At 36.6% G+C, this 25,863-nt stretch overlaps 2 protein-coding genes and 1 long non-coding RNA gene across 3 annotated transcripts; 2 read left to right on the top strand and 1 right to left on the bottom strand.

The window, feature by feature from the left end:
* Window positions 1-3,211: 3,211 nt before the first annotated feature.
* LOC145897977 (uncharacterized) lies at window positions 3,212-4,989 on the bottom strand. Its single transcript, XM_082986432.1, has one exon. It carries the CDS (start codon window positions 4,916-4,918, stop codon window positions 3,716-3,718), a length of 1,203 nt encoding a protein of 400 aa, XP_082842558.1. The 5' UTR covers window positions 4,919-4,989; the 3' UTR covers window positions 3,212-3,715.
* A 1,880-nt stretch (window positions 4,990-6,869) lies between these two features.
* Window positions 6,870-10,022, top strand: LOC145899040 (uncharacterized). Its single transcript, XM_082987749.1, has 4 exons — window positions 6,870-7,097; window positions 7,361-7,497; window positions 7,627-7,740; window positions 8,478-10,022. The coding sequence occupies exons 1-4, from the start codon at window positions 6,889-6,891 to the stop codon at window positions 8,513-8,515; spliced, it is 498 nt and encodes a 165-aa protein (XP_082843875.1). The 5' UTR covers window positions 6,870-6,888; the 3' UTR covers window positions 8,516-10,022.
* A 14,489-nt stretch (window positions 10,023-24,511) lies between these two features.
* LOC145899159 (uncharacterized) lies at window positions 24,512-25,591 on the top strand. Its single transcript, XR_014402467.1, has 3 exons — window positions 24,512-24,637; window positions 25,010-25,065; window positions 25,376-25,591. It is a non-coding gene; the product is annotated as an uncharacterized LOC145899159 (long non-coding RNA).
* The last annotated feature ends 272 nt before the right edge of the window (window positions 25,592-25,863 follow it).

Here is a 25,863-nt window from a genome sequence, read left to right as displayed (position 1 = left end):
GCTTCGTTGGAGCAAAATTCACACATATTGGTGTGGCCGCACGAAAAATTGCAAGATTAGAAATTGTCCAACACTTTATACACGGTCCGCATACAGTCGAAGTCCTGGCGATTACGCAAGGTTAACCATAGCAAAATTGATTTCTCTTTGAAAACTTTATTCCAAAGTTTGAATAAATTAATTACAATGATTGGGTACATACTGAATTAAATGAAGCTGTGTTGTAATACAAATGGCGAGTAGGCATTTTGAAAATACATCAATTGTTTTCAGTGAATCAGTCAAAACAATGCAGCCCGTATTATATACAATCACACTACAATAGAACCGTAATGCGATACGGACAAACCTTTTTACAGCATTCAGACATAGCTGACGCAATTCTGTCGCCACAAATATTTGTTTCAACACCTCAGTCGGAACGAAAAGTTTTGAGAAATAATAAGTCTGTGTAATTAGATTTTTCAAGAAAAATGGACATTCAAGAATTTGCAAACATTGTATTAAGGCATGGAGTGTTGAAGGAAAACAAAATTCAACCATGGTGGGAAAAGATGCAGATACTTCTTTTTAAATGTGAAGTATTTATTTTTGCCATTGTGATGACACTACTTACCTTATACAGAGAAGAAAAACTACCAACAAGAGAATTGGGTATTGTAGCGGTCTTATTAATGGGTCATATATTTAGTTTATGGTTAGTCGATTCTATCTGGTCGCAAAGTACACACGTGGTGGTAAGCGTTGCCAGATTTTCAGCAGGCATAGAAGCATACATACAACTGAGACAACCTACAGTGAACAACCAACGAGAAGTCTATAAAACTTTGCTGATGTTTTTCATTAATGACGACCAACATCAAAAAGCTGCTACTTACTCAGTTCTAACCTCAGTTTTCTTAACTTTAGCGAAGGTCATAATTCTTTTGAAAGTTGTTATTTTCATGACTTGCTTTCGTTATTGCTTCTTAATAATTTTCTTTCTGTTTCAAAGAAATTCCGTTGCAAAGGTCTCGACTTGTTTTTCCACCTTATACGGCTTCCGAAATCTTATTTCTGCGTTGTTATGTGTGTTTTTTGGCAGCATTTTGAATTTGCTTGAAATCGCAAACCATCAATATCAAATTAACTGTTTAGTTGCTCTTTTGATGGCAGAGGCTTTCCTGTCCACAATGTTTTTCCTGGCGTTTATTAATTACAATGACCTGGAACTGTTGCTTTGTATGCATAACAACGCTACACCGAATGTAAATTACAAGGCCGACATTCTTACCTCCCCTGCTTTGAGTAACATTACAATAGAAAATATTTTCAATGAAATGGAAAATGTTTTTGGCGAAACTGAACCGGCACAAAATACTACAAATCGTCTTTAAACTTGCGTCCCTGGATAAAGGTTTTTAATTATAGCCTTCTCTAGCGCGCACGTCTTGTGTATATTTAATTTGGAAAACATGTGCATAATAAGTGAGTGATTGTCTCGATGCAAATGCGAATACCGAAGTTATTTTTTATGATTCACAAAACTTTTTCATTTTGATGTGAATTAATTGTGCTATTTGAATTTTAAAAATTTAATGTGTATGAAATTTGTGGTATTAAAAAAGTTGCAAAGGCATAATTATAACCAACCAATTCTGCTTGTAAATAGGTGAATTGTCTCTTTTTCTGTGATGTTAGTCGTACGAGCAACAGAATAAGTTTGCGGGAAAAACATTCAGTTTCCGTAACAACCTTTGAGTCAGAACTTTTATGCCGAACAACACTAGTGGTGTTCCGTTTTGTGTGGGCAATATACGACGTGTAGGCATTTTCAAAATACATCAATTGTTTTCAGTGAATCAGTCAAAACAATGCAGCCCGTATTATATACAATCACATCACAATAAACCGTAATGCGATACGGACAAACCTTTTTACAGCATTCAGACATAGCTGACGCAAAGCCACAAATATTTGTTTCAACACTTCACCAGGAACGAAAAGTTTTGAGAGATAACAAGTCTGTGGATTTAAAAAAATGGTTATTCAACAATTAGCAGAAATTGTACTGAAGCCTGGAGTGTTGAAGGAAAACAAAATTCAACCATGGTGGGAAAAGATGCAGATACTTTTTACACATTTGAAAATATTTTTCCTAACTGTTGTTTTGGGAATGTGTGCTTTTTTTCAAGATAATGAAGATAAAAGACAACTAGTAATAATGGAGCAAATACTATTTTATTCTGGAATTTATTAACTTTGTGGCTAGTTAATTTGTTTTGGGAGCGAACAAGTCAGCACATGGAGAAAAGCGTAGCCAGATTTTCGGTAGCCATACAAACACATATAAAACTGAGACAACCTACAGTGAACAACCAACAACAAGTCTGTAAAACTTTGCTGAGGTTTTTCATTAATGACGACCAACATCAAAAAGGTTCTATATACGCATTTCTAACCTCAGTTTTTACATTTCGAAAAAAATCCTTGCTGACCTGTACAAGAACCACTTCTAATACTATCTCCTATCGTTTTTCTAATTCCTACTTGTGGCGAAATGTCATCTCAATGGAATTCTGCTCTCTAATTTTAGGATATTCAAAACAAACATTCTTTACCGAAAACCGTATAAACTTATTTTGTTATGTGGTAGGTGCTCTTTTGCTAACAGAGACTGTCTTGTTTATAATATTGACACTATTGTTTATTGATTACAATGACCTGGAACTGTTGCTTTGTATGCATAACAACGCTACACCGAATGTTAATTACAAGGCTGATATTCTTACCTCCCCTGCTTTGAGTAACATTACGATAGAAAATATTTTCAATGAAATGGAAAACGTTTTTGGCGAAACTGAACCGGCACAAAATACTACAAATCGTCTTTAAACTTGTGTCCTTGAAAGTTTTTTAATTATAGCCCGAGTTGTATCGACACTTTATACTTCTTGGTATATTTTCGGAAAATAATAATCGTTTGATGTATATTAAGCTCGCAGTTGTTTCGTTGCAGATGAGAATAACAAAGATTACATTTATGCTACACAAAACTATTTTTGTGTAACGGACTTGTGCTATTTGTACCTCGTGAATAAAGTCATGATATTATGCGAGGTTAGAAAGTTAAAACCATAATAAAACAATGTTGATAGACACGTGACTTGCTTCTTGTTTTCTTTGTGGATTTAGGCGTATAGGCAAAACAAGACGGGCGGTGTAGACCTGTGACTTCATTCATCGAAATACCAACACCAAGCAATTTATATCGCAAGTAACAACAGCTACGAAATAACAACAATTTGCACATTTTCAACGACACTGTTTTATACAAACTTAGTACAACCTAAACTGTTCCTGAAACTTAAAGGGATGGAAATTTGCACCTTAGACCCGAACACTTTCAGTGGTAAAGTGGACAATATTTCATTGCTGTTGTACTTCATCAGTGAGGCAACAAACATGTAACTTCGGTTCGTGATATTGCAACGACAACGACGTTTAGTAACATGACCAGACAGGAAAAACACATTTTTGACCGCAACAGGTACATGCACCTGTGCATCAACAAAGCAAACTAATATTTTCTGACGCGCAATTAAAATTAAAAACGATTATTAATGGGCTACAACATAAATAATACACGGGTAATGAAGATAAGCTTGAGTGAACAAGGCGTAATTGTAACCTGACCTGTTTCAAGAAAATGTTCAGTGAATTCAGATTACAAAGATTATACTATGGTCTCCACAGGCAAAGTTATACTTGATATTTTGTGTTTGATGAGTAAATGTCTTTTTCTATTGCCATCCTGTGCAAATCTTTTCGGGCACAAACTGCATTCGTAGGGTTTTTCTCCAGTGTGCGTTCGAAAGTGGCTTCTCAGCGCGCTCGACTTTGAGAAAGATTTTTCACATACGTCACACTTGAACGGTTTTTCACCCGTGTGGGTTCGGCGGTGGGTCTGGAAACCCGAAGCTGTTTTAAAGCATTTTTCGCAGATGTCGCATCTGTGTGGTTTCTCTCCGGTGTGGTTTCGAATGTGAATTGACCTTGCGGTTGGATTGCTAAAGTGCTTATCGCACATATGACACTTCAACGGCTTTTCCCCAGTATGAATTCGTCTGTGGATTTTCAGTTCACGTTTTCTCGCAAACGTTTTTTCACAAAAGTCGCACCTCAGGGGCTCCCCCCCGGTGTGGATCACAATGTGAGTTCGCCTATCCTTCGCAGTATTAAAGGACTTCCAACAATACTTGCACTTGTGGGACTTCTTCTCAGTGTGAGTTAAAAAGTGTGCGTTTCGGTAACAAGGCCGAGTGAAGGTTTTCTCGCACATATTACACTTGTACGGCTTCACGTCAGTGTGAATTCGCTTGTGAAAAGTTAAACCCATACGGGTTGCATAAAACTTTTCGCAGAATTCGCACCGAAATTGTTTCTCTGCAGTGTGGGTCAGGACGTGTCTCTTACAAGCGTATGCGTCTCCAAAGGCCCTCTGGCAAATCTGGCACTCGAACGGTTTCTCTCCAGTGTGGATTTGTTTGTGTCTTTTCATCGCATATTTAGTTGCAAACTTTTTCTCGCAGAAGTCACAACGAAAAAGTTTTTCTCCGGTGTGCGTCCAAGCGTGTCTGTTTCGGGCGCTTCCTGTACCGAATGGTTTCTCACAAACTGGACATTTAAATCGCTTCTCTCCAGTGTGGATTCGAATGTGTGTGTCCAACATGCTTTTCCGGCTGAAGGATTTTGAACAGAAAGTGCACTTGTGAGGTTTTGCTGCGTTGTGATTTGGAACAAGTCTCCTCAGCAAAACGTAGCAGGGGATTAATTTCCCTCCTATTTGATTTCGCTGTTGAGGTTTAATTTCTGTCCCGTCAAGTCCCGTATCCATTTGAAGATTGTTCCTTGGTCTGATTAGCAGCAATGAGCTCATTACTAAATCAAATGTTGGATGTGTTGATTAAAATGCGATTCAAGTTTTGCTTGTTTTATTACCAAGTACTCATTCACATACAGATTTACGAGATGGCGAAACAAGCCGAGATAATCCACTTTACAATGCAGATTTTTTTAAAACATCACTGTGTTTATTAGCACATATTTGTACATATGTGACAATATTCATTATGTTAACAGGCTTCGCGGCTCAGGCATTGCAGCCTAGCTATATCTGTCACTTTTTCCTGACAAGTTAGAGCGAGATTTCAATATTGAAACTTCCGGTGAGGTTTGAACTCACGACCCTGGGCTAACCAGGCCCAACGTTCTACCAACTGAGCTACAGGAGCTAAGTGGTTTCACGGGGTATACTGTGGCCGAGGTACACTGGTGCGCAAGCGCACAACTTGTCAGGCAACCTGCGATAGCTGTGATTGACAAATAATATTATTGTCATCGTGTTACCTACGAGAAGTTGACATATTTTAGTAATTTGAATTCAACAAGTTTTAGCTTGGTTTTAAAACTGCGATGACATACCTTGAATCGAAAATCCACTAATATTCACCTCATTAAAAAAACTACGAATATTTACAATCTGATTTCTAAAGCACTGTTTGACAATGCGTCTCGCTCTAAACGGTTTAACCTGCCGTGCATGACTTTAACACTTTCATGCCGCCGGCTATTTTAGAGTTTGACTAGATATAGCTTATTTCACAATAAGCCTCTCGTGTTGTTTGGCCACACGAAGCAGCCACAGTTGCCTGCGGGTTTGTTTTAAAGGGTAACAAACAATTTTGAAATTCGGGCAATTTTCAGTTGTATAACCTTTATTTTTTAAGTGAGTATATTTCTTTATGCATGAAACGATAAAAGCACTCATATTTATGTTTTACCAAAATTTACAGACAGAGGTTTGAATATAAATAAGCTGGTCTGGCCATAATCTTCAGCACTACTAAAAAATTTGTGAACAATCAGCCACACTATCTGAATGCGCGTTTTCAAATATGTATACTTTCATGGTTACTGCGAATTCTTAAATTCCATCTTACAGGGATATTGTTTCATTGCTTGACGCTCAACTCTATTTCTGTTTGTTTAAAATTAAGAAACTTAAGTTTTTCCAAAGTCTTCCGGCGCCCATAAACACGATCATTGCGATGAATCACGCCATGGCCGTAGCAAAATATGTAAAAAGAATGTACAAGATTGTATATAAAACGGTAGCAGTTTTACTTATTGCTTTCTTAGCAACCAAAAGACAGTACCTGCGTCGTGCATTTTAAAACTTTTGAGTCAGTAACTTTAGTATAATGAGTCGATAACTGGCTATTTGCCCAGTCAACCATAGGAATATATACATACGTAATTTTTTGTGAGCAGGTCCATATGCTGGCATCAATAACGCGAAAAGCGCATAGAAAAAACTTTTTGTCTTACTCTCCCCCCAAATTTTTTACGCCCATTTTTTGGCATATTATGTTTTTTGATCTGAGAAATAAATAAATGGAGTAGCATAGAATACTAAAACATAGAATGGAAACTCTTTTCGTCACACATGAGTAACACTTTACGCAAAATGAAAAATGCATTGGGTTAAATGCGATTTTGTCTTTTTTTTTAGCGGGCCAAAACTCTAAGTTAATATTACCACATAAATTGATTCGAATGAAATTCCAGTATTCTATGGTAGTAGAAATGGCGATGTCTTGTATATGATTATGATATCTATGGACAAAATTAGCACGTGCGAACGCGAACTGCGAACATTACGCATAATTTTTTTTGTCAACTAACATCCTTCTGGTGGAAAAACGTGTAGTTATTAGCATTTTTTTGTCAAAGATTTCAAACAACTTGAGAGTTAGACAAAAATGTGGCAAATATGCAATAAGAATTAACCAGGTATTTTAATTTGTGAAAACTGTTGTGCAGGAAACAGATCTTTGAAATACAAATATGCCTTTGATTGAATTATGCATATTTGTTGTTGTATTAATATGTACAACACAAGCTTGCAACATTACTCTGAATAGCAAACCTTGGTTTTGTCAACCGCTGAATTTATCTGGCGTATCAGTCACCATCACGGACAATATAGAAACTGTTAAATGTAACTACATAAATTCCTACACTAATCTGACTTTGGGAAACTTTGTGTTTGATTGGTAAGTTTGTTGTTGTATAGAAACAGTTTCAGATATGTTTTTAATTTTTCGCATTGTCTTTGTGATACATTTTTTCTTGTTTAGGTGTAAAACAATGCTACATTTCTGTATTTGAAACAAATAGTTGCACATTCTGGGTAATTTTCTTTGATTCTACTTATATTTAAAGTTTTTCCAAACCTACTGGAACAATATATATATTACATAAGTTTTTGATTTAAGCTGCTCTACTTTCATGTTAATGTTGAACAAATATTTTGCAGTGTTGGTGAAGGTATATTGTACAAAGTGATCAAAGTCTGTGAAGGAAATGTAAGCACAACTGCAAATGTTTTTAAAGTCACTGAAATTAAAAGTGATGGAACCCAGGTGGAATCTTTATTGTGTATTGATGTCAAAGGTAACATTAAATATTTCATTTTTTAACTGATATGTAGTCATAATTCATATCATTGTGATAGGTGTGTTTGCAACCAACTGAACAATGTAATTATTTTAACATTTGTTGTTTATGCTGTTGTCTGTAAAGGGAATAATGGCATGAGTCTCTGGAAGATTGTATGTATTGTTTTTGGAGCTTTTGCCGTCATAGTCTTAGTCCCAATCATTGTGTTTCTCATACGACGTCGCAAGCGACGTGCAGGTAAGGACTAAAAACATAGTTGTGTGTTTGTAATAAGTACGATCATGAAAAAGCAATATTATAAATCATGGAAATACTTAGTTTAATCTTTAAAGGAATCAATTGGTTTACAAGAATTTTTGACATGTATATATTGTTTTTGTGAGTTTTTAAAAGTGTTGCAGCACAATAAAAGAGTCTCAAAGAAAGTTTACATAATTTACTGAAAGGACAGGATAATTGTTTATTTTCTATAAACATCGACTATTTCTGAAAGTTTTGTTTTTTATCTTTTTTCGATCAACAATTGGGTAGAATTTTTAGCTTTTATTGTGTGTTTGTAAAACCACTACTTACATATTTTGTGCTGCTATTGCTGTTAGGCATAATGAAATTCTCAATCGAATTTCTGACAAGAAGTTGAGTTTTTTTTGACCAACATTTTGCCTGCATTATAGCTAGACTTCATCAATTTAAATGTTTCATTGTTTTCCACATTGTTGACTAATACGTGTATTGTCTAATAATGCTTTTTGGGTAATCCGCGCTAACGGTTACAGAAACATTTGTTGTTGTTATTAAATAGTCAAAAAGATGTTTGATTTTTACTTTATCAAACTACGTAAACACAGTTAAGCTTAAAAGAATCATATTTCTTTCATCTGGCATTGTGGATACTTATTGTCAGGCAAACTGGATCTGGATTAACAGGTTCATGTTTACAATTGATCATGTGAATTGACATGTGTAATTTTTAGGAGGAAAGGCAAAGGAAGATATAGCCCTGCTAAACTGAACACATCTCACCACTGCTTGTAATGGAGAGAACTTATAACCTTTGGCTATATTCCACTTTATTTGTATATTTGTATCTGTAAAAATTGAAGTGCAAGGTTACGCAACTCATACAACGATACATGTCGCCATGTGCCAAATATTTAAGTGTGCCTTTTTTAGAGGTGTTGTCTTGAAAACCTTTTGCAAACAGCATGCATGAACATTGTTGGATCTTACACTGAAACAACAAACATTTTCTAACATTGTGTAGCCTTAATTCACCCGGCGTGCATTTTTTTACTATTCGGGTGCCAAATTTGATGTGTGTACCCTGTGGTGTGCACCCCCTACCTTACAGTGTATTCATGTAACACAAAATGTATTACTTGCTTGACCAGTGGTTTTTAGTGTAGAACGTTGTATGACCTTAATGTGATCAGATCGAGTCGTATGATGCCGCTGCGACTTGTTAGGAACCTTGGATTCGCATGTGATTTTATAACAACTTGTTTCCATTTCTCCCTTTATTGTAAGTATTAAACTTCACAAATATTCCTTCTTCTTTCTCTGCAAACATTGGTACCATTGCACCTATTTGTACGCTGCCTGCTTCATACATATCATAAAACAGATCATGCACAAAAGACCTGCTTCGTCCAAAACTAAATGTGATGAGTTTTATACTGAAAATGGTGCATCTGAACATATGCAAATGCCCCTCCTATTTACACAATACTGTTGTGTCATTTGAACATATTACTGTTGCTGAAAACAATCACATTGCGCACTATTACTAACCACAAACCGTACCTGATCAAAGTACTCAAATTGCACAAAATTCGTTGAGTTTCGACCTTCTGTGAAAATATCGTGATCTGGGGGCCAACACGTGTGAAGTTTGTAATGTTTTTTCAGGTCTTACATTTTTTATTTTAGTATTACCTCGCGAACTAACTTGTTACATGTCGTGTTTTTGTTTAGAAATTTGTAATTTGCAATTCCAGCTTGTGCAACAAACCATGAGATGGTAGTGATGTTTTGCAGTACTTTCCGCCTTAAATGACATTGTAGAAGTACAGTAAGTGTCGAGCGTTTTGCTAATTAATTTTCCATGAGTGTTTTGTGTTTGAATCCTGAAAAAACTTCTTATCTTTGCCGAGATAATTTTGTAACGTTGTTGTTATTTAATGCATTTAAACTACCATAATCCTTTGGTCAGCTATGGGGTTCACGGTTAATTACCTGTTGTTGCTTTATTTGTTGCTTGCGCTGATCTTTTACCTACAATATAAACTGAATTTCGTCCTTATTTTGAAATTAATCGTTTTATTTCCAATGTTGTAGGCCGCTTGCCCGTTTCGTTCAACACGTTTTACATACCTTTACATTCGCATAACACAGAATTAGTGGAATTACCATAAAAATACGATTTTAGTATTTTTGCTTCGCTTTACTGCTCATATATATTTATTGTCAATTGCAATTTCTTCACTCCACAAGCTGCCTTTAACCAAGAGTGACTTCCATGTTCAAAGTGGTTTCTTCAAGTGTCGTTTACTGACGTGTCTTCTTCAACATATCCCCCCCGCTTCATTTCTAAACGATAATAAATTTCTGTTCTTAATAATTGTATAATAAAGCTCTTAATGGAAGAGGAGAAATTAACGCAGTGAATTCAGATGCGATTCACAAATACCTGTTAAACAACAAGAGTTGCAGAAACACAAGCGCCAGAGCTGATCGTTTGATCACAAGAGGTCATGGCAGAGTTTGTCAAGCTGTTAAATGCCATTCAACTTTTAAAAGCAACTAAAGCGCGAACAGTTTGCAATCGACAAAAAGTCTTGAAAGTATATATTTTATGCACAAGCAATAAGTCAATTATAGTGTTCTATTGTGGTTCATCTCTGACAGTCTCTGTCTGGTTCGCTAACCGGCAAGACGCCATGCACGGATGAAACTTAATTAAAAAATGTCAGCTTTTAGTTCATTGTTATCCACTTTTATTGCGATGTATAACCTTGACGCCAATTTAAAAATAAAATCAATTCCGAAAATTCTGTCAGTCAAAAGTAGTTGAAGCTGAAGGAGAAACAGGTTCACATGCCCGCAAAATTTCTCCATCTGAATAGCCTGTCTCAGGTTTCCGAAAAGCACGCTTGTATTTAAATACTACGTTTTGCGTAGACTGTGTAAATTAAGTTTAAATCGACACAAACAGGCGCCATGTTTTTCATATTTCTATGACAATAAATGTTGTTCGGTCATCGAAACATTGTTTGTCCACCGCCCATTCGCGTTTTTTACGTAAAAATAAAATTCCTCTCATTCGACGTTTGACATGAATTTTGCCAAAAACGCAGCAGCTAATTTCTAATTGAAGGAAATTCTTGTCATTTCATTTGCCTTGTTATACCTTGTATTGTGTTTTTTATCAATCTGTCACAGTTTATTTAATATTTTGGTAAATCACCCGGATGTTGAAATTGTCGGGGATATTTAAGCTTCACAATAAAAAGGTTCAGAACCACAGGTTTACGTCACCAAGAATCATGCTTCTCCATTCCATTCGATTCACTTAGATCAGTGTTTCCCTACCGGTGGTACGCGTACCACTAGTGGTACAAGCGACGGCTTTCCAGGTGGTACGCGAGCACCTGTTCCGTAATTTGCGGATATAGGCTTGTTCGAATTGAAAAATAGTAAGTGATCTCAAAGTGTTCGTTACTTTATCCCCTAAGTTATTTGGAACACTCAACTAGGTGGTACGCGTCGAAATTGTTTTACCTCCAAGTGGTACGCAACCACAATAAGGTTGGGAACCACTGACCTTGCATGGAAGGGTTGCTCAACAGCTTTCGGTTTGAGACAGATTCCCGTTATTTACTGCTTCAATATACGAAATGTGGTTTTATAGATAATAATACATCAGTGTCAAAGGCAAAAAATCGAACATAATCCACAAAGGATAATATTTAACCGCATTTACAACCATAATAATATTTGTTGAAACCATTTATTGTTGCAGGGAGCGAACACAATTTGTCGCTTGGTCGATCCAACCTTCCCTGAGCTTTCCTTTTAGACAAGGAACGCTTGACATACGTTGTCTATACTCTACAGAGGCGACAGACATAACGTACTGAAGTTTTTCTTGGTGTTGGCACTCTTTAAGAAGATTGACTTTTGGTTACTGTCTTGCGCTTGTTTTCTTGTATCGTATTGTGTTTATTTGTACCTGATGAGGTATTTGCGAAAGCTTGTGTACATTTTTCACGACAAAAGCCAGTCTTAAAGAATGCCAGACCCAGGAGAATTCACTTCCTGGAAAGAAGACTGATACGGCACATTTGATATTTAGATATAACGTATAAGGAATATTAACAGATTAGGTGTAAAATTGTCAAATGCTTTGGTACGCACCAGACTGAAATATAGCGTTGTTATATCGTTAAAATGTGCATTTTCTGTACTGTTAGCCTTCTTTATTTTTCTTATTGGTGGTGTGTGTTTTCTGTACACTCGAATCCAAAAAATTTGAAGTTTTAGGTCTAAATTGTCGGATTCATTAAAGTTAAGTAAAAAGGTTTTGAATTAAACATGTCCGTATTTCCAGGAGTTTAAGTTTTGAGATGTTGCCGTTGTAACATACATATATTCCTAAAATCAGGTCTTGGACGATATTGGAATGAGCTAATGTTGTCCGAGAACTCACTTTATTCGAGCTCAGAATCGCATCTAATGACAATTGTTGGACGTATCAGGTCGGATACATGACCTGTGAACCAATTTAGTTCGAGGTGCCGTGTTAGCCTCCCCTCATCACTATTCCCATTGGGCAAAAGTGTAGACCGCGGACATCAGAGCCGACACTCTTGATCCGATCGACCCACGCTTTAAAATAAAGACTAAGCAACAATAAATCTCTTGTCTACATTTTGCTGTCGTAAAGTGCGATATTCCTTTTCTTCAGTGAAATACAGGCCCCGCATTATTTTTTTAAATCGATCCCGCATTTTAAAAGGTTAGTCCCGACCGCGTTATGGAGGACGGACTGCTTCGTTGTATTATTTGCTGTGTATATTACAAATTATTGCAGGTGGATGACTTTCGTTTTGGGGTTGTTTCGTGTGATTTGTCACCACAACAACGGAAACACGTTTTTATGAGAAACCACTGCTTTTATGCGGATTTCACTGAGCAACCGAAGCGTTTACTTTTTTTCGCAGTTTTAATAGTAGTGTGATAAGAACCTTAAGCTTATGTTGTCCAGTGGTAACAGGAAAATGTCACTGTAAAGATACTGAATGCAATCGCCATGCGGATTTGGGCCTCAATATTTTTCGTGTACGCGAGCTTAAAGAATATTGAATCTCAATCAAATTCCACAGGTAAGTTTTTTTCTAAAGGTTGGATTTGAATATCTTATAAAATATGCGGTATTGATGATTTCAAGTGGGTATACTTCTATACTATGGAACAAGCAGAGTGCACATTGTTGAACACTAGTTAGTTTAAGTTTAATAATTCGTCAGACTTATACAAAGCAGTATACAAAAACAAAGGTTGGTGGCAAAAGGGCTCTCAGTCGTTGAAGTATGTATGGTGTGAATGTACGGCCAATCATCTGTCGTTTAACGCAATTCGTTTTTAGAATGTCTTCCCATGCATTTGCCTTTACAGTTTTTACTAAACTGAAATACTTTACTTGTGAAAATGTAGAGCTACATCCACTTCACGTTCACGTTTACTTAAAGAAGAAACTATGTTTCTTCTCTGATTCTCTCTATCCTCTACATTGCAGGATGCCCCGTGGAATTACATGACGGACTGATGATTGACTCCAGTGACAATTTTTATAACTCGACTGGAGAGTTTTATTGTGGAAATGGAAGTCTGCTGTTCTACAGTAATTCGTCCCAACTGAATGACAACAAAACGCAATGTTTAAGTACGGGGGAATGGGAAGGACAAGAGGGCTTACAGTGCTGGAATGGTGAGTTTCGATATTCCTCAAATCATTTTTTTGATTTTTTATAGATTTTCATTTCTCTTTATTACGATTTGAACTTTCCGACCTACAATGTAATTTTGATCATTTTGTTAAAACCTTTTGGAAAGTCGTGGGTTACAAGATCCGTGATCTCCAAACAGTGCACACTGTTTTGACCAATCAGGTCTCATTAGTGCAGCTCGTGACTAAGGACGCCTGTTCGGCTGGTTGCACAGATGCTATTCCACTTATCAAACAGCGTACACTGTTTGCAATTTACTAAATTTGACGGCACTTGGGTGGCTTTGTTCTCTTGCTTTGGAACAGTTTCACTTTGTTTGTTGCCTTCAAAATTATGATTTCATGACGATCATAAATGCACGACCTCCCATTTGTACGTTTGTGTTTCACTGATTTTTAAAACGTTAACGATTTTCTTTTAAACTCGCAAAAAGTAAGTTTAAGAACATGGTTACTGAGATGACGAACGGTAACAAGCTCAAATGATTTCCTGTAGGAAAATTGCTGCCATCATGCGGATTTGGATTAAGATTCAAATTTAGTGTCTATAAAAAAAAAGAGTTTTTTAAAAATACATTTGGAGCACTGCAGTGCTCATGTTCAGTGAACTAACTTAACAATGATTAGCATATTGACTTTGACTTTCCTATTCTGTGTAATTAATTTCCAGTTTTTCGTAGCTCAACAATTGCATGCTTTTACAGCTCCCAACGTGTGGCTACAAATTTCCAAATCCTTCTGTCTTACAATCGGTGATGAAATAGATTTGTTTTGTCTTTACGAAGATACAATTCCTATGGGGAATGAAAGCATATATTTCCATGGCGAACATAATTCAACTACAAAACTGAGGGTGCATAAATAAACTTAGAGCTCAATCTACTTTACTGTTAATCTGCTTTACACAAAGGGTCAAAACGTAACGATGAAGTTGACACCGGAAGACAATGAAACCGACGTTTCATGCCAAGCAGTGACACCATATACTGAAATTTACAACAATACAGGACGTTCACGAACTGAACGCATTATATTATTTGGTAATTTAAGCAGCCTTAACCGATTTTCCGTCTCTTCAAGTTGTTTATTTGTATTTTTAGAGGCACCAAAAGATGTCGAAATATTGTTTAATAGCAGTGAAAACATCGTAGTAACAAGTTCAAGTGTTTTGCTGAACGGAAGTCAGACAGTTAGTTTAAAATGTGAAAGTAGTCTTGTTGGAAATTACAATTGCACCTGGAGGAATGGTACAGAAGTTACATCACAATCTTGTGCCATGGAATACCATTTTGCAGGCAATGAAACGTTGGTTTGCAATGCAAGTAATTGTGTCGGGTCAGAACCCAGCAAAACCCTTCAATTCGTGGTTATAGAGGAAAGTAAGTGTTTCTTTAGCACAGGCACCTGATTCGTTAACCCTTATGATTTTGTCGGTTCCCAATTCATTTTATTTTGAATGTATTTTGTTTGTACGTGTTCAAGTTTTTTTTTATACAAAATAAAATTGAATTGAATTAATACCAAACTTACAAACACTGCATATAGGGTTACCGGTTATATTTGGAAACAAAAAGCCTCACGAAGGGGATTCTTTGACATTAACTTGCCATATTGCCTTCGAAGAGGATCTAAATTCAACGTTTAAATGGTGTACGCCATACAATATGTCTCACGGAAATACTCTTTCCATTAACAATGTGTCGAGATTTGAAGCAGGGAATTATTCATGCTTAGCAGAAGATGATTTTTCAACAACATCAAATACAGTTTTTCTTGATATTCTTTGTAAGTTCTTTGCCAGATGGTTTGGTGTATAGGAACATATTATGACGTAGAGTTCTTACAGATCAACCTGAACACACGCAACTGACGCTGAATGAATCCAAAGATGTGGTGATCGCCGGTGATCAAATTCTGCTAAACTATTCTCAAAATATATCCATGAAATGTGAAAATGATGCGAATCCTAAATCTCAATGTGATTTCACATTTGGCGCAAACAACCACGAAAGCAAATATTGCGCAATTAATTTCTATTTCAACGAATCAACCGAAGCAATATGCGTTGCGAACAACAGTGTTGGTCTCGAAAAGTCATTGGAAAGGCAAATTGTTGTAGTAAATGATACAAGTAAGTTTCTCTTTAAATAAATTTGTCACATTAATGAGATATAAAAAATCAATCTGCAGTTCTTGTTGCAAGGCAAATTGTAATTTCTGACAACATTTATTTCTGAATTTTAGGTACCGACGTTTTTCCTGTTATACAACGGGTGTCTTCATCAGGTTGTGCCAGAAGGGTTGTTAACCTTCTGTTTCTTTTTGACTGGCGCAACAGAATCCTGATGAAGCCTCGTTGCCTAGCAGGAGAAACGTCGATACATAAAATTCAAAGCCAGATGTCATATCCTCGAAATAATAAAAAACATGTCTTTCAGGAGCACGTGAAGCTGAAATAGTTCCGACGTCAGGTGAACTTGCATCTGCCGGAGAGAATCTTGAACTGACTTGTAGCGTTCCTTACCAGACAGAATTAAACACAGAGTTTATGTGGAAAATTCCTTCGACGATTCGAAATGTGGATGTGAACGATCTAGTGTTGAAGTTAATCAATCTCACCAGACACGACTGGGGAAATTATACTTGCCAAACAATCGATAACTTCGGGCAAATATCAATCAAATACTTTGCAAACGTTTTATGTAAACTCTCGTCAACCCGTTATGGTGCCTGGTTATAATACAATGTCTCTGTTACTTACAGTTCCTCCAGAGGAAGTCAGTGGAAATACGGAATGCGAACCAAGCGACGTGGAAAACGAAACGTGCTTTGTTACGTTTGCTTCCAATCCACCAGCAAGCAGGTTCAACATCAGTAAGGACGGGATTTCATTCCCGTGTTCGGATTGTTATTTTAAAAACTCATCCTCGGAAATAAACTCACAAACTTTCGTGTTCCTACCGACGGTAATACTTTGCTTTAAGGGATAAGTTTTCCTGGTTTTTATTTCGATGTTTACGTAGAATGGCTCTGGCGAAGTGGACGAAAAATATCAAGTGGTAATTTTTTCTGAAACGTCAAAGGATCTGGTAGTAATATTTAGGATATATTACCATCCATCCCAGCAAAACAACCAGATTGGAATTATTATTGGGTGTGTGGTTGGTGCCATTGTTGGTGCGTGTATTGTTGTTGTGATGGTCATTCGATTAAGATCAAGACCGAAGAAGCCCCAAAAGAGCTCGGAACCACCGAAAGGTAATTCCAATTAAGTGATGAGTATTGGTTAAATTGCTTCATGGTTACCAGCACATCACACAACAATGGGATCGAAATCCCATTGAACCCACCTTATCAATCAATAGTGTTCGTATTTATTGATTCGGTTAAGTTTGTTGCAGCTTTTGAAACGTTTGAAGGAAACGAATACACTCAAAGAGAACGTTCTGGTACTTATGATAACGTATTTGATGATAGCGCTGTTGACAAAGTTAATGAAGTAGTTTATGGTGAGTATTTTAATCCCTACTAGCTATCAAAATGCTATTCAACCTCTTACTTAGAGACTGATGTTAATCCCATCCACACGTACATGAATGTTACTGGTCACAATTCGGCGATGAATGGAGGTAAAAGTGGCAAGATGGGTTAAATTTTTAATACCTAGCAGTAAATTTGAAATTTTTTGTATTTAGGCACTGGAAATAATTCTGCACCCACGTACATTAACATCGGCCGAAACGTTTCAGCATCAAGTGGAGGTAAATGACACGAAAAAGATTTTTATCAGATTTCTGTCATGCATCACTAAATCTAAATTATTTTTGTGTTCAGACGCTTACGAAACGACGATCATCGGGATTATTCCGAAAAAAATTTGATTTTTAACTCACTGTTAATTCGGTTGTCTTGTACACACGTTTATCCCTTTGTAGACCACATTTATAATTCACCACTTTTTGAAACACAAGATAAACATGGTTATTTCGCATTTTAGTAAACCTTGGAGCAAATAAATAGGATTTCCATGTTTTCAGACTTGATAACCCTGTATGCTGCTTTAGTTGGAGACACCCCAGTTTACACAGCATAAAATGAGCATCATTTTTTATCATTGCTCGTTTTTTCGCATGAAAAGTATATCGTGAAATCGATATTACGCTACTACTACATAGATATCAACACTGTACACTCCAAAAAGGAGTTACTTCGTAGCCTAGCACTGCGAACACCAAAAGACTTCCCTCTTGTTTTGTGTTTAAGTGGTAAACAGACTGTGATTTTGCTCTTTAGGAATGTTTATAAAGGACCGTGAACAGAGTTTGTGGGATCAGACAACCCATAACTTCACTCAGTCGAAATGTATTTTGGATTTGTTTGTATTGAACCTATCTTTAATACACGGGAAAACAGAAAGTTTCTTTAACTGCCGTTATGGTCTTCTGGCTGTTGTTGACCGAAAGTTGTAACGACCTGAATGAGTCTTTAATGGCTGTACGTCATACCGACTAACGAAAGCTTTCTGTTCAGTGGGAGTTCCATGCAGTGAGACAGAGAGTGGGAGATCGGGAAAGTTGCATATTTAGGAGTAGTTAAACCACAAGTTCGGATAGGAGTAGATTCTCAAAAAGTTGTCTACTTTTTTACTGCAGCTAGCAGTATTGGCGTACAGAGTTTGTTGCAAACAGAAAAGGCGAGCAGAGAGAGGATATCACCTTGAGAACATACGAAAGGAGAGGATACAACTTTTTTTCCGTTCCTTAGGGTTGATAAACATCATTAACGAAGAGAAAGTAATAAAGTGTTTCGTGTGTACGAAATAATAGTTAGTCGTAAAAATTATTTTGCATTGTGGGTTGTTAGGCGTGTGAATATATCAACAAGAAATGAGATAACGGACAAGTAAAATTTCCCCAAAAATGCCTTTCAGACAAAGACCATAAAGTTTTATGACCAGGGACTGACCAAACTATCTTGTTAATTCGCGTTGCAGCTTCTTTGTTGAGATTTAATGTTGGGGAACGAGGTCTCCAATTGCATATGAAACTCTATCAAAGTCAAAACCGTTACTGAGAACGTTTCATTACAAAATGAATGTATATCTGTTTTTCTTTAATGCTTTCTTATTGCTTCAATTGACGTGGATAGAAGATGCATTCTCGTTTGATTCAGGTAAACGTTATACCACTGGATGAAGTTTTGCTGCATACGTCAAGTATATCTTAATAGTCATAATTGCCTTTTTCGTTTATCCAGATTGCTTCACGCACATATATGTAGAAGTATTTCCGAAACATGAAATATGGTCGGTTGGTTATCAGGGTGTCCTCTACACGTTTACTCCTCACATGTATTCTTTAGCTCACTATTATGAATTGTGTGTCCAATCAAATGGAAATATTGAGAAATTCAGTTACAGCTACAACTGCGAAAAACTTTTCGGAAGTAACCAAACTATTTCTTCGTTTAATGCGTCCTGCGGTTTACATGGCGATGGCTCTGTCGGCAACATTTCAATAATTGCCGCCGATCAGCTGACAAATGTGGAGAATGCAACAACGATAACATATTTCGATGAATGGTTTTATTCCTCTTGCACAATCAACTTCCAAGTGAAAGGTGCGCTATCAATTCGCCTTTTTCTGTTTAAAAACACCAAAAAATGTTGACAGAATGCCCTACTCAATTGCACGATGGATTGGAGGTAGTTTCAAAGAATTACTCGTACCAATCCAACGGCTTGTTTAATTGTAACAATGGAGGACTCGTGTTTTACGACAACTCGACCCAACCGAGCAGCAACAAAACTACGTGTTTGGAAAATGCTGAATGGATGGGATCAACTAACCTGCAATGTTGGAGAGGTGGGCCATGGTGTTATGTTTGTTTGTATTAGATATTTACGGAAACCTGCGGTGCTCAAAATACGTAATAAAATTTTAAGTACACATGATCATTTCACGAATTTTACGATCACCTCAAATCGAAGTAACGATGTGTAATAAACAGTAGAGCCAGGATTGTGAAAATATTGCCAGTCGAGTTTGACTTCATTGTGTTCACAGCTCCGGAGGTGTCTCTGCAAATTAGTGAGGATTCTGTTGATTGTTTGCAACCGGGAAGAATCATAAACTTATCTTGTGTGTACGACGATGTATTACCTACGGGAAATAAAAGTTTATTTTACATTGGGAATAATTCATCAATAACACAAAAGGTATTACTGTGATGATTTCTGTTTTTATTTTGTAATGGTCCTTACAATTTTGCAGAGTCAGGATTTATCACTGAATATCAGCTTGAAACATAATGAAATAAATGTATCATGCCAAGCTGTCACTCCCTTTACTGAAATCTTCACTTATACAGGAAGATCAATGGTCACCACCCTACACGTATTTGGTATTACTAAACATTTCACTGCGTACAAATAAATATAAAAACGTCCAATATTTTGTATTAATTGCAGAGGCAGCGATCGGAGTTGGGTTAGAAATTTCACAAAACAACGATGTTGTAATACATGAGACAACTGTGTTGGTGAATGGGAATACAACCTTACAGCTTAATTGTACAACAGCTAATAGTGGAACTTACAATTGCTCGTGGTGGATTGGAGATACAGGTTTCTTCGAACAGTGTTACATTGAACATGAATTTGGACAATCTGACAACATCTCGTGTACCGCTAACAACTGTGCCGGAAACACTTCGAGTCAAATTGTTCACGTCAAAGTTATTAAAGACCGTAAGTGTGAACGATAATGTTAAACAACATCAATAATTGAAATGCAATTTTCTAACTCTTAGTGAAATTCCTTTATATGCCACCAGTCCATTTGTTGGCGAGACACATCCAATTTTGCAACGTCTTTCTCGCTTTAATATTTATAAACTCGTTGTTACTTTTATTTATATGGTGTATGTTGAGTTAGGTTAACAGTCGTGCAACAGTCTGTGCAACATATGATAACAATGCCTGTTTGTGGCCTAAAAGGTTCGGAAGAATCCGTGATTATGTCTTCAAACATGGGGCCTGTACAAGCTGGGGACAACATCAACTTGACATGTACAACTCCATATCAACTGGAACTTAATACCACATTTAAGTGGGAGATTCCACCCAGTCACCGCGAGGTTGACACAAGAAACCCAACATTGCAGTTGAACAATATGAACAGACGCGACTGGGGAAATTACTCATGCGGAACGACCGATATATTTGGGGAAACGAGTAGTTTATTCTTTCTGGATGTTTTGTGTAAACACCTGATTAATTACGTAATTATTATAAATAAATACATGTTTCATGATAAAACAATCTTCCAGTTCCCCCTGAGAAGCTACAGGGAACCACAAACTGTACATGGAGCAGCACCACAAACGGAGAGTGTCAAATTATTTTTACATCAAACCCACCAGCGACTGGATTTTCCATCACCACGGCCAGAGAATTATTGGCGTGTCCAGATTGTTATTTGAAAAACATAACCAATGAATATCATTTACAAAGTTTTGTGTTTCGGCCAACGGTAGGCATACGTTTTCTGCTTTAAGGCGACGTTATTTACACAAATATTCATCCCAGGTTACAGGACTACATGCAAGCTTTCACGTTTTAATTTTCAACGGTCTTGATGACGCACTAGTGATAACATTCCATGTATCGAATCCGCAAAGTGAAGTTAATTTGCCAAAGCACAAAATCGTTATCATTGTTGGAAGTGTTATTGGTGGGATTGCAGCAATTGCTCTTGTGGTTACGCTGTTTGCATGCTGTTGCAGAACATCTAACAATGATAAACCAGGTATTTTTTCTCAATGTTTCAAATGTGTTTTAAAAATTTGCAAAGATATTTCAAATTTATATCGTGCGTAAACAAATGGCGTCTATGAAAACAACACGTGGCATTAGTGATGTTCGATACATGTTAGCGCCCATATTTTGTTGCCAGTTTCGAACCTCGAGAAAAAGGAAAATCACGAGAACATGGTTTTTGATGGGAATAAAAAGGAACCTGATTTAGGTAACGTTTGTTTTAATTTTAAATCTAATTACTTTTGTTACTACAGCGATTTTACGTTCGTAGTTTTAAAGCTTGATGAGGAGGAGGATTACGAAAACATGGAATTCGATCAGAATAAAAATGAACCCATTTCTGGTAATCTTTTTTTTACTTTTAAATATTCGCTCTTTTGTTTTTTATTTCTACAAAGATTTTCCGCAGAAAAATTTAATCTTGTAATCTGTGCCTTTTATCGATTTATCGAATTCGAACCGACTTGCTCGTGCGTGACCTGGCTTATGTTATGTTTGCAGTTACGAAACTAGATGATGACGATGATGATTGGAGCTTTGATAATTCAGAATTTGACGACGATGAAAAAGCTTTCAACGAGTCTTTTTACGGTAGATTACTGAAAATATTTCATGAATAAGTGTGACTTGAAATACGCCTTGTAGATTTTGAAATCCGGCCAGTTGGCAACAACGACAGTCAAGTTCCAACACCCAGGAATATCAGGAATCCACCAAAAACAGGTACCTTTTTCTATGATTGGTCGTGGGGTGTTGTAGTTTTGTTCAACGAAACTAAATTTACTTTGCAGAAAATTATGAAACAACAATAATTGGAATACACCAACGCAAATAGTTTTTGCTTCACGTGCATTCACATTCTTGTCGCCTCTTAACTATTCCCTACTAAGTTTTCTCCTATTCGCGCATGTGATTAATTTTGTTTAAAAGCGTATGAGCACCATCTAGTTCCGTGTGTTAGTTGCGGAATGTATACAGCATTTAATTTCCTGGTTGGCTGTCCCTAACAATACAGCGCGTCTTTCTTTCACTCCTTTAACCCGACAATAACACTTTTACGAGAAGTTTTTCCTACGTAAGAAAGTCACGTTTGTGTAGTCAAGACTACGTCTACCAGCTGAGGGCAATAAACTTTTAACTGGAACGTGACGTCATTTAATCGATTGTTTGCGTTTGGTCATGAGTTTTAGAAAACTCGTATGATGTGGAAATTATAAATTCGTACCACGTGATACACCTTCAAAAGTGTTTACTGTACTTCACTAAATACCGATTTGCTGAAGATTTGCTAATTTTTTTTTGACATAGGTCAAGAGTCCATTTAGACAACTAAATATACAAAAATGAAAGTTGATTTGTGCGAATGTGATTAAAATTACGTCTTTAACAGTTTGCAGAAGTTATATAGTAAACGCCTTTGTAGTATTGCTTTTGTACAAGGAAAGTTGGTGGGGTTGGTTTCCTGGAGTCACGACCGCCTACCGCGACTTTACCTGTCTGTACCCCATTGTTAACGCGTTTTACGAGGCTCCAGTGAAACCACCTATTTACTCAGCAAAGCACAGTGAAAGTCAAAACATTTTTGTATAAACTGCAGCATCTTGACGTTTGTAGCATTGGTAATAAGGGGAAAGGGACCGCGGGTGGGCAAAATTTTGCAACAATTATTAAGTGTAGGTTGCTCTCCTGGTGATAATAATATTTGTCCCAGGTAAACATTGTTTGGTAGGTCGCAGAAGAGATCATCTCGTAACCCACTGGCAATGCGCTCACATTAAGGTGTTCTTCTATATGCCTGCAGTCACAGGTTTAAACATTAAAATGTTAAGAAATACTCGAACCTTATTGTTTACCATTGTTTCTTGAAAGGATTTTCAAGATTTTTATTAAGAGTCAACAGCTATGACATCAGAAGAGAGCAAAAATAGCACAGTGGTAGGGAAGAGAAAGTACTGTAACACTGTTGTTTCAGTCGCCCTGTTTAAGCTTCAAAGTGATGGTATACATTATTCTACAATATCATGTTTATTACGCCGTACAAACGGTTCAAGCAAGTCAACTTCCAAACTATCTTTTCAGGGTAGCTTTAAACATATAAATTTGCCACGAACGAAAGTGCAGGACCTTTCGTTTCTATTGTACAAAAAGTGGCAATAAATCAATTTACGAGATTGGTGCTAAAAAAGGTAATCCTCAATAATCTCTCCCGCTTGTGGTGCAAACTTCATTGCTTGGGTCTGTGTAGTTTGACGAATTCGATTCCGACCAGTGGACGTAAAACCGCAAAATACAGTACCTGAATGGAACAAGTACAACAAGATAGAGCCAGCTTAGTAATTTTAAGAGTGCAATGGAAACTATTCAAGTATATATATTGAATGCTTGTATCAAAGTTGTCCAAATTAAATCGAAAAAAACAAAGAGTAAATCGAAAAAAAGACAAAACCCATTAAATGCATGTTTTTGTACCATGTTTTAAGATGATAATTATACTGGTGCAAAATTAGCTTCAAAATGAACGTTCTAATGGTGATTTGCCTTCTGTGCTTTGGTTTCCTTCAGGTGGCATCGGACTTCGCTGACGATGAAGGTAAGATTACAATGCGCAGATATACAAAAGACCGGGATTTTAAAGCCGGCCCATCCGTTTTCGAATGCTAACGTCCATAATTTAAGGTGTAATATTGGTTACCTATTCTGTTATACCTCCTTAATACCTTGATTAACCTTGCAACGGTATTTTAAAACGCGTATGGGCAATAAACTGTGATTGTTAAATTAAAAATGTGATTGTTATTTTTTTGTAATTTTGGCTGTAAAATAGAACGTACATTGTTATGAAGAGAATGTAAACCAAAAGTGGATATTTCGGGCAGAAAATTAATTCGTAGATGCGAAAAAGTTATGACACTGAATAGAAAAGCAACTAAAGCTGCGGCATTGCGACAAGTCAATTATTTCACAGCATCGATAATGAGCACAGCAGTGTTTAAAAGCTTTTGACTTTCCGTTTGCTTGTAGTATGTTAGCTTTGATTTTCAGCTTTTGACTTTCCGTGAAACTAATTCTCTAAATGCACTTACCACAAATTAACAATTTTTTTACAGACCTTGTTACGCCAGACGAAGCTAGCGGAGAGGAAAATATTCATAATAATCAAGAACCAATTTCTTTTTTGCACAATCAGACTGGTATCATTGTTGGGAGCGCACTTGGTGGAATTGTGGTAGTTGGAGTGATAGCTGTTGTCATCATATTCATCATTTACAAACATCGCAAGGCAAAGGAAAAGAAACAAAGCAGTAAAGGTTTAAATTTTCTTACACAATTTAAAATATTTGGTTTATAAACCAAAAAAATCATAATTATTTATGATTTTTTCTGAAAGAAATTGAAGGTTGCCTTAGGGTTTGTTTATGTTATATTTTTTTGAACTTGTGTATTTTCCTAATTATTTATTGCAAAAATTTTGTAAAAATCAGCATTGCAAAATTTTGTTGCAGTATTGTTAATCCAGCACCAGCAAATGTAAATATCTGGGCCATTCGGGCCATTAGTAAGGTGCTAAGTTTAAAAAATCGCTTGCTGAAACAGTAGTCAGAAAGATTCAAGATCATTATGCTCGTCTATGTATTACCACAAACACAACTGTGATATTTGACGAATTTTAACCCTTGTAGATGATTCACCCGATCACAATCGCACAGACAGTGAATCAAGCGTTAACGGAGATAAGGTAGGTTGGAAAATGATACTAATATATTTACCAGTAACTGAGTAAAGCCTTTTTAAATCAATCTGTTAGACAGCTCTTTGAAAGATTTTTTTATTTTTATTAGAAAAATATATTTCGCCCTGAAAAGGGCATCATCATCTTTCAAAGAGCTGTCTAACAGATTGGTTTAAAAAGGCTTTACTCAGTTACTACCGATACGGTATCGATCGACAGCCTACCAGGGTGACTTGGTTCACCGATCCGGTGTTGTAATTGTTTTTACATCGGCAATATATTTACCACATGTTAATTTTGCATCTATTTTTATTAGATGATCCATTGAATGGAGCACATCCGGGCGCTGACGATTCTACTGAAAACAGCTAAAATGATACGACTTTACTGGTTTTGTGTGGGATTTTGTGCGAAAATGTACATTTTTATTATAATGTAAAGTTTCAGTAAAGTTCATTTGTTTGAAAGAATTTTGGTTCCTTTGATACACATGACTGCATGCAAGCAAGCATACGCTACATTGTATATATTCCTGTGCAATAAAATTCGAAGATGCTGAAATGCCTCATTAGTAAACGACATCTGTAAAGCATGATAGAATGCCAGTTGTATCCCTTTATCCAATCTTTGTATTTTGCATTAGGTCGCAATAGCTGTACCAGGTAACTGTTTCCAATAGCGTGACTACAAAACCCATTGTCGAGAGAATTTACGAGGTTACAACAACCCCATAACAAAGAACACCTCGAAAAGCAATGTGTTTGCAGAGCAAACGACGGTGTTAGCCTAAATAGAGATGAAGCT

Source organism: Ascidia mentula, chromosome 4, assembly GCF_947561715.1.
Source record: "Ascidia mentula chromosome 4, kaAscMent1.1, whole genome shotgun sequence".
NCBI classification, from domain to species: Eukaryota; Metazoa; Chordata; class Ascidiacea; order Phlebobranchia; family Ascidiidae; genus Ascidia; species Ascidia mentula.
Note: the sequence above shows the minus strand (reverse complement) of the source record. Positions and strands in the feature narration are given on the sequence as shown.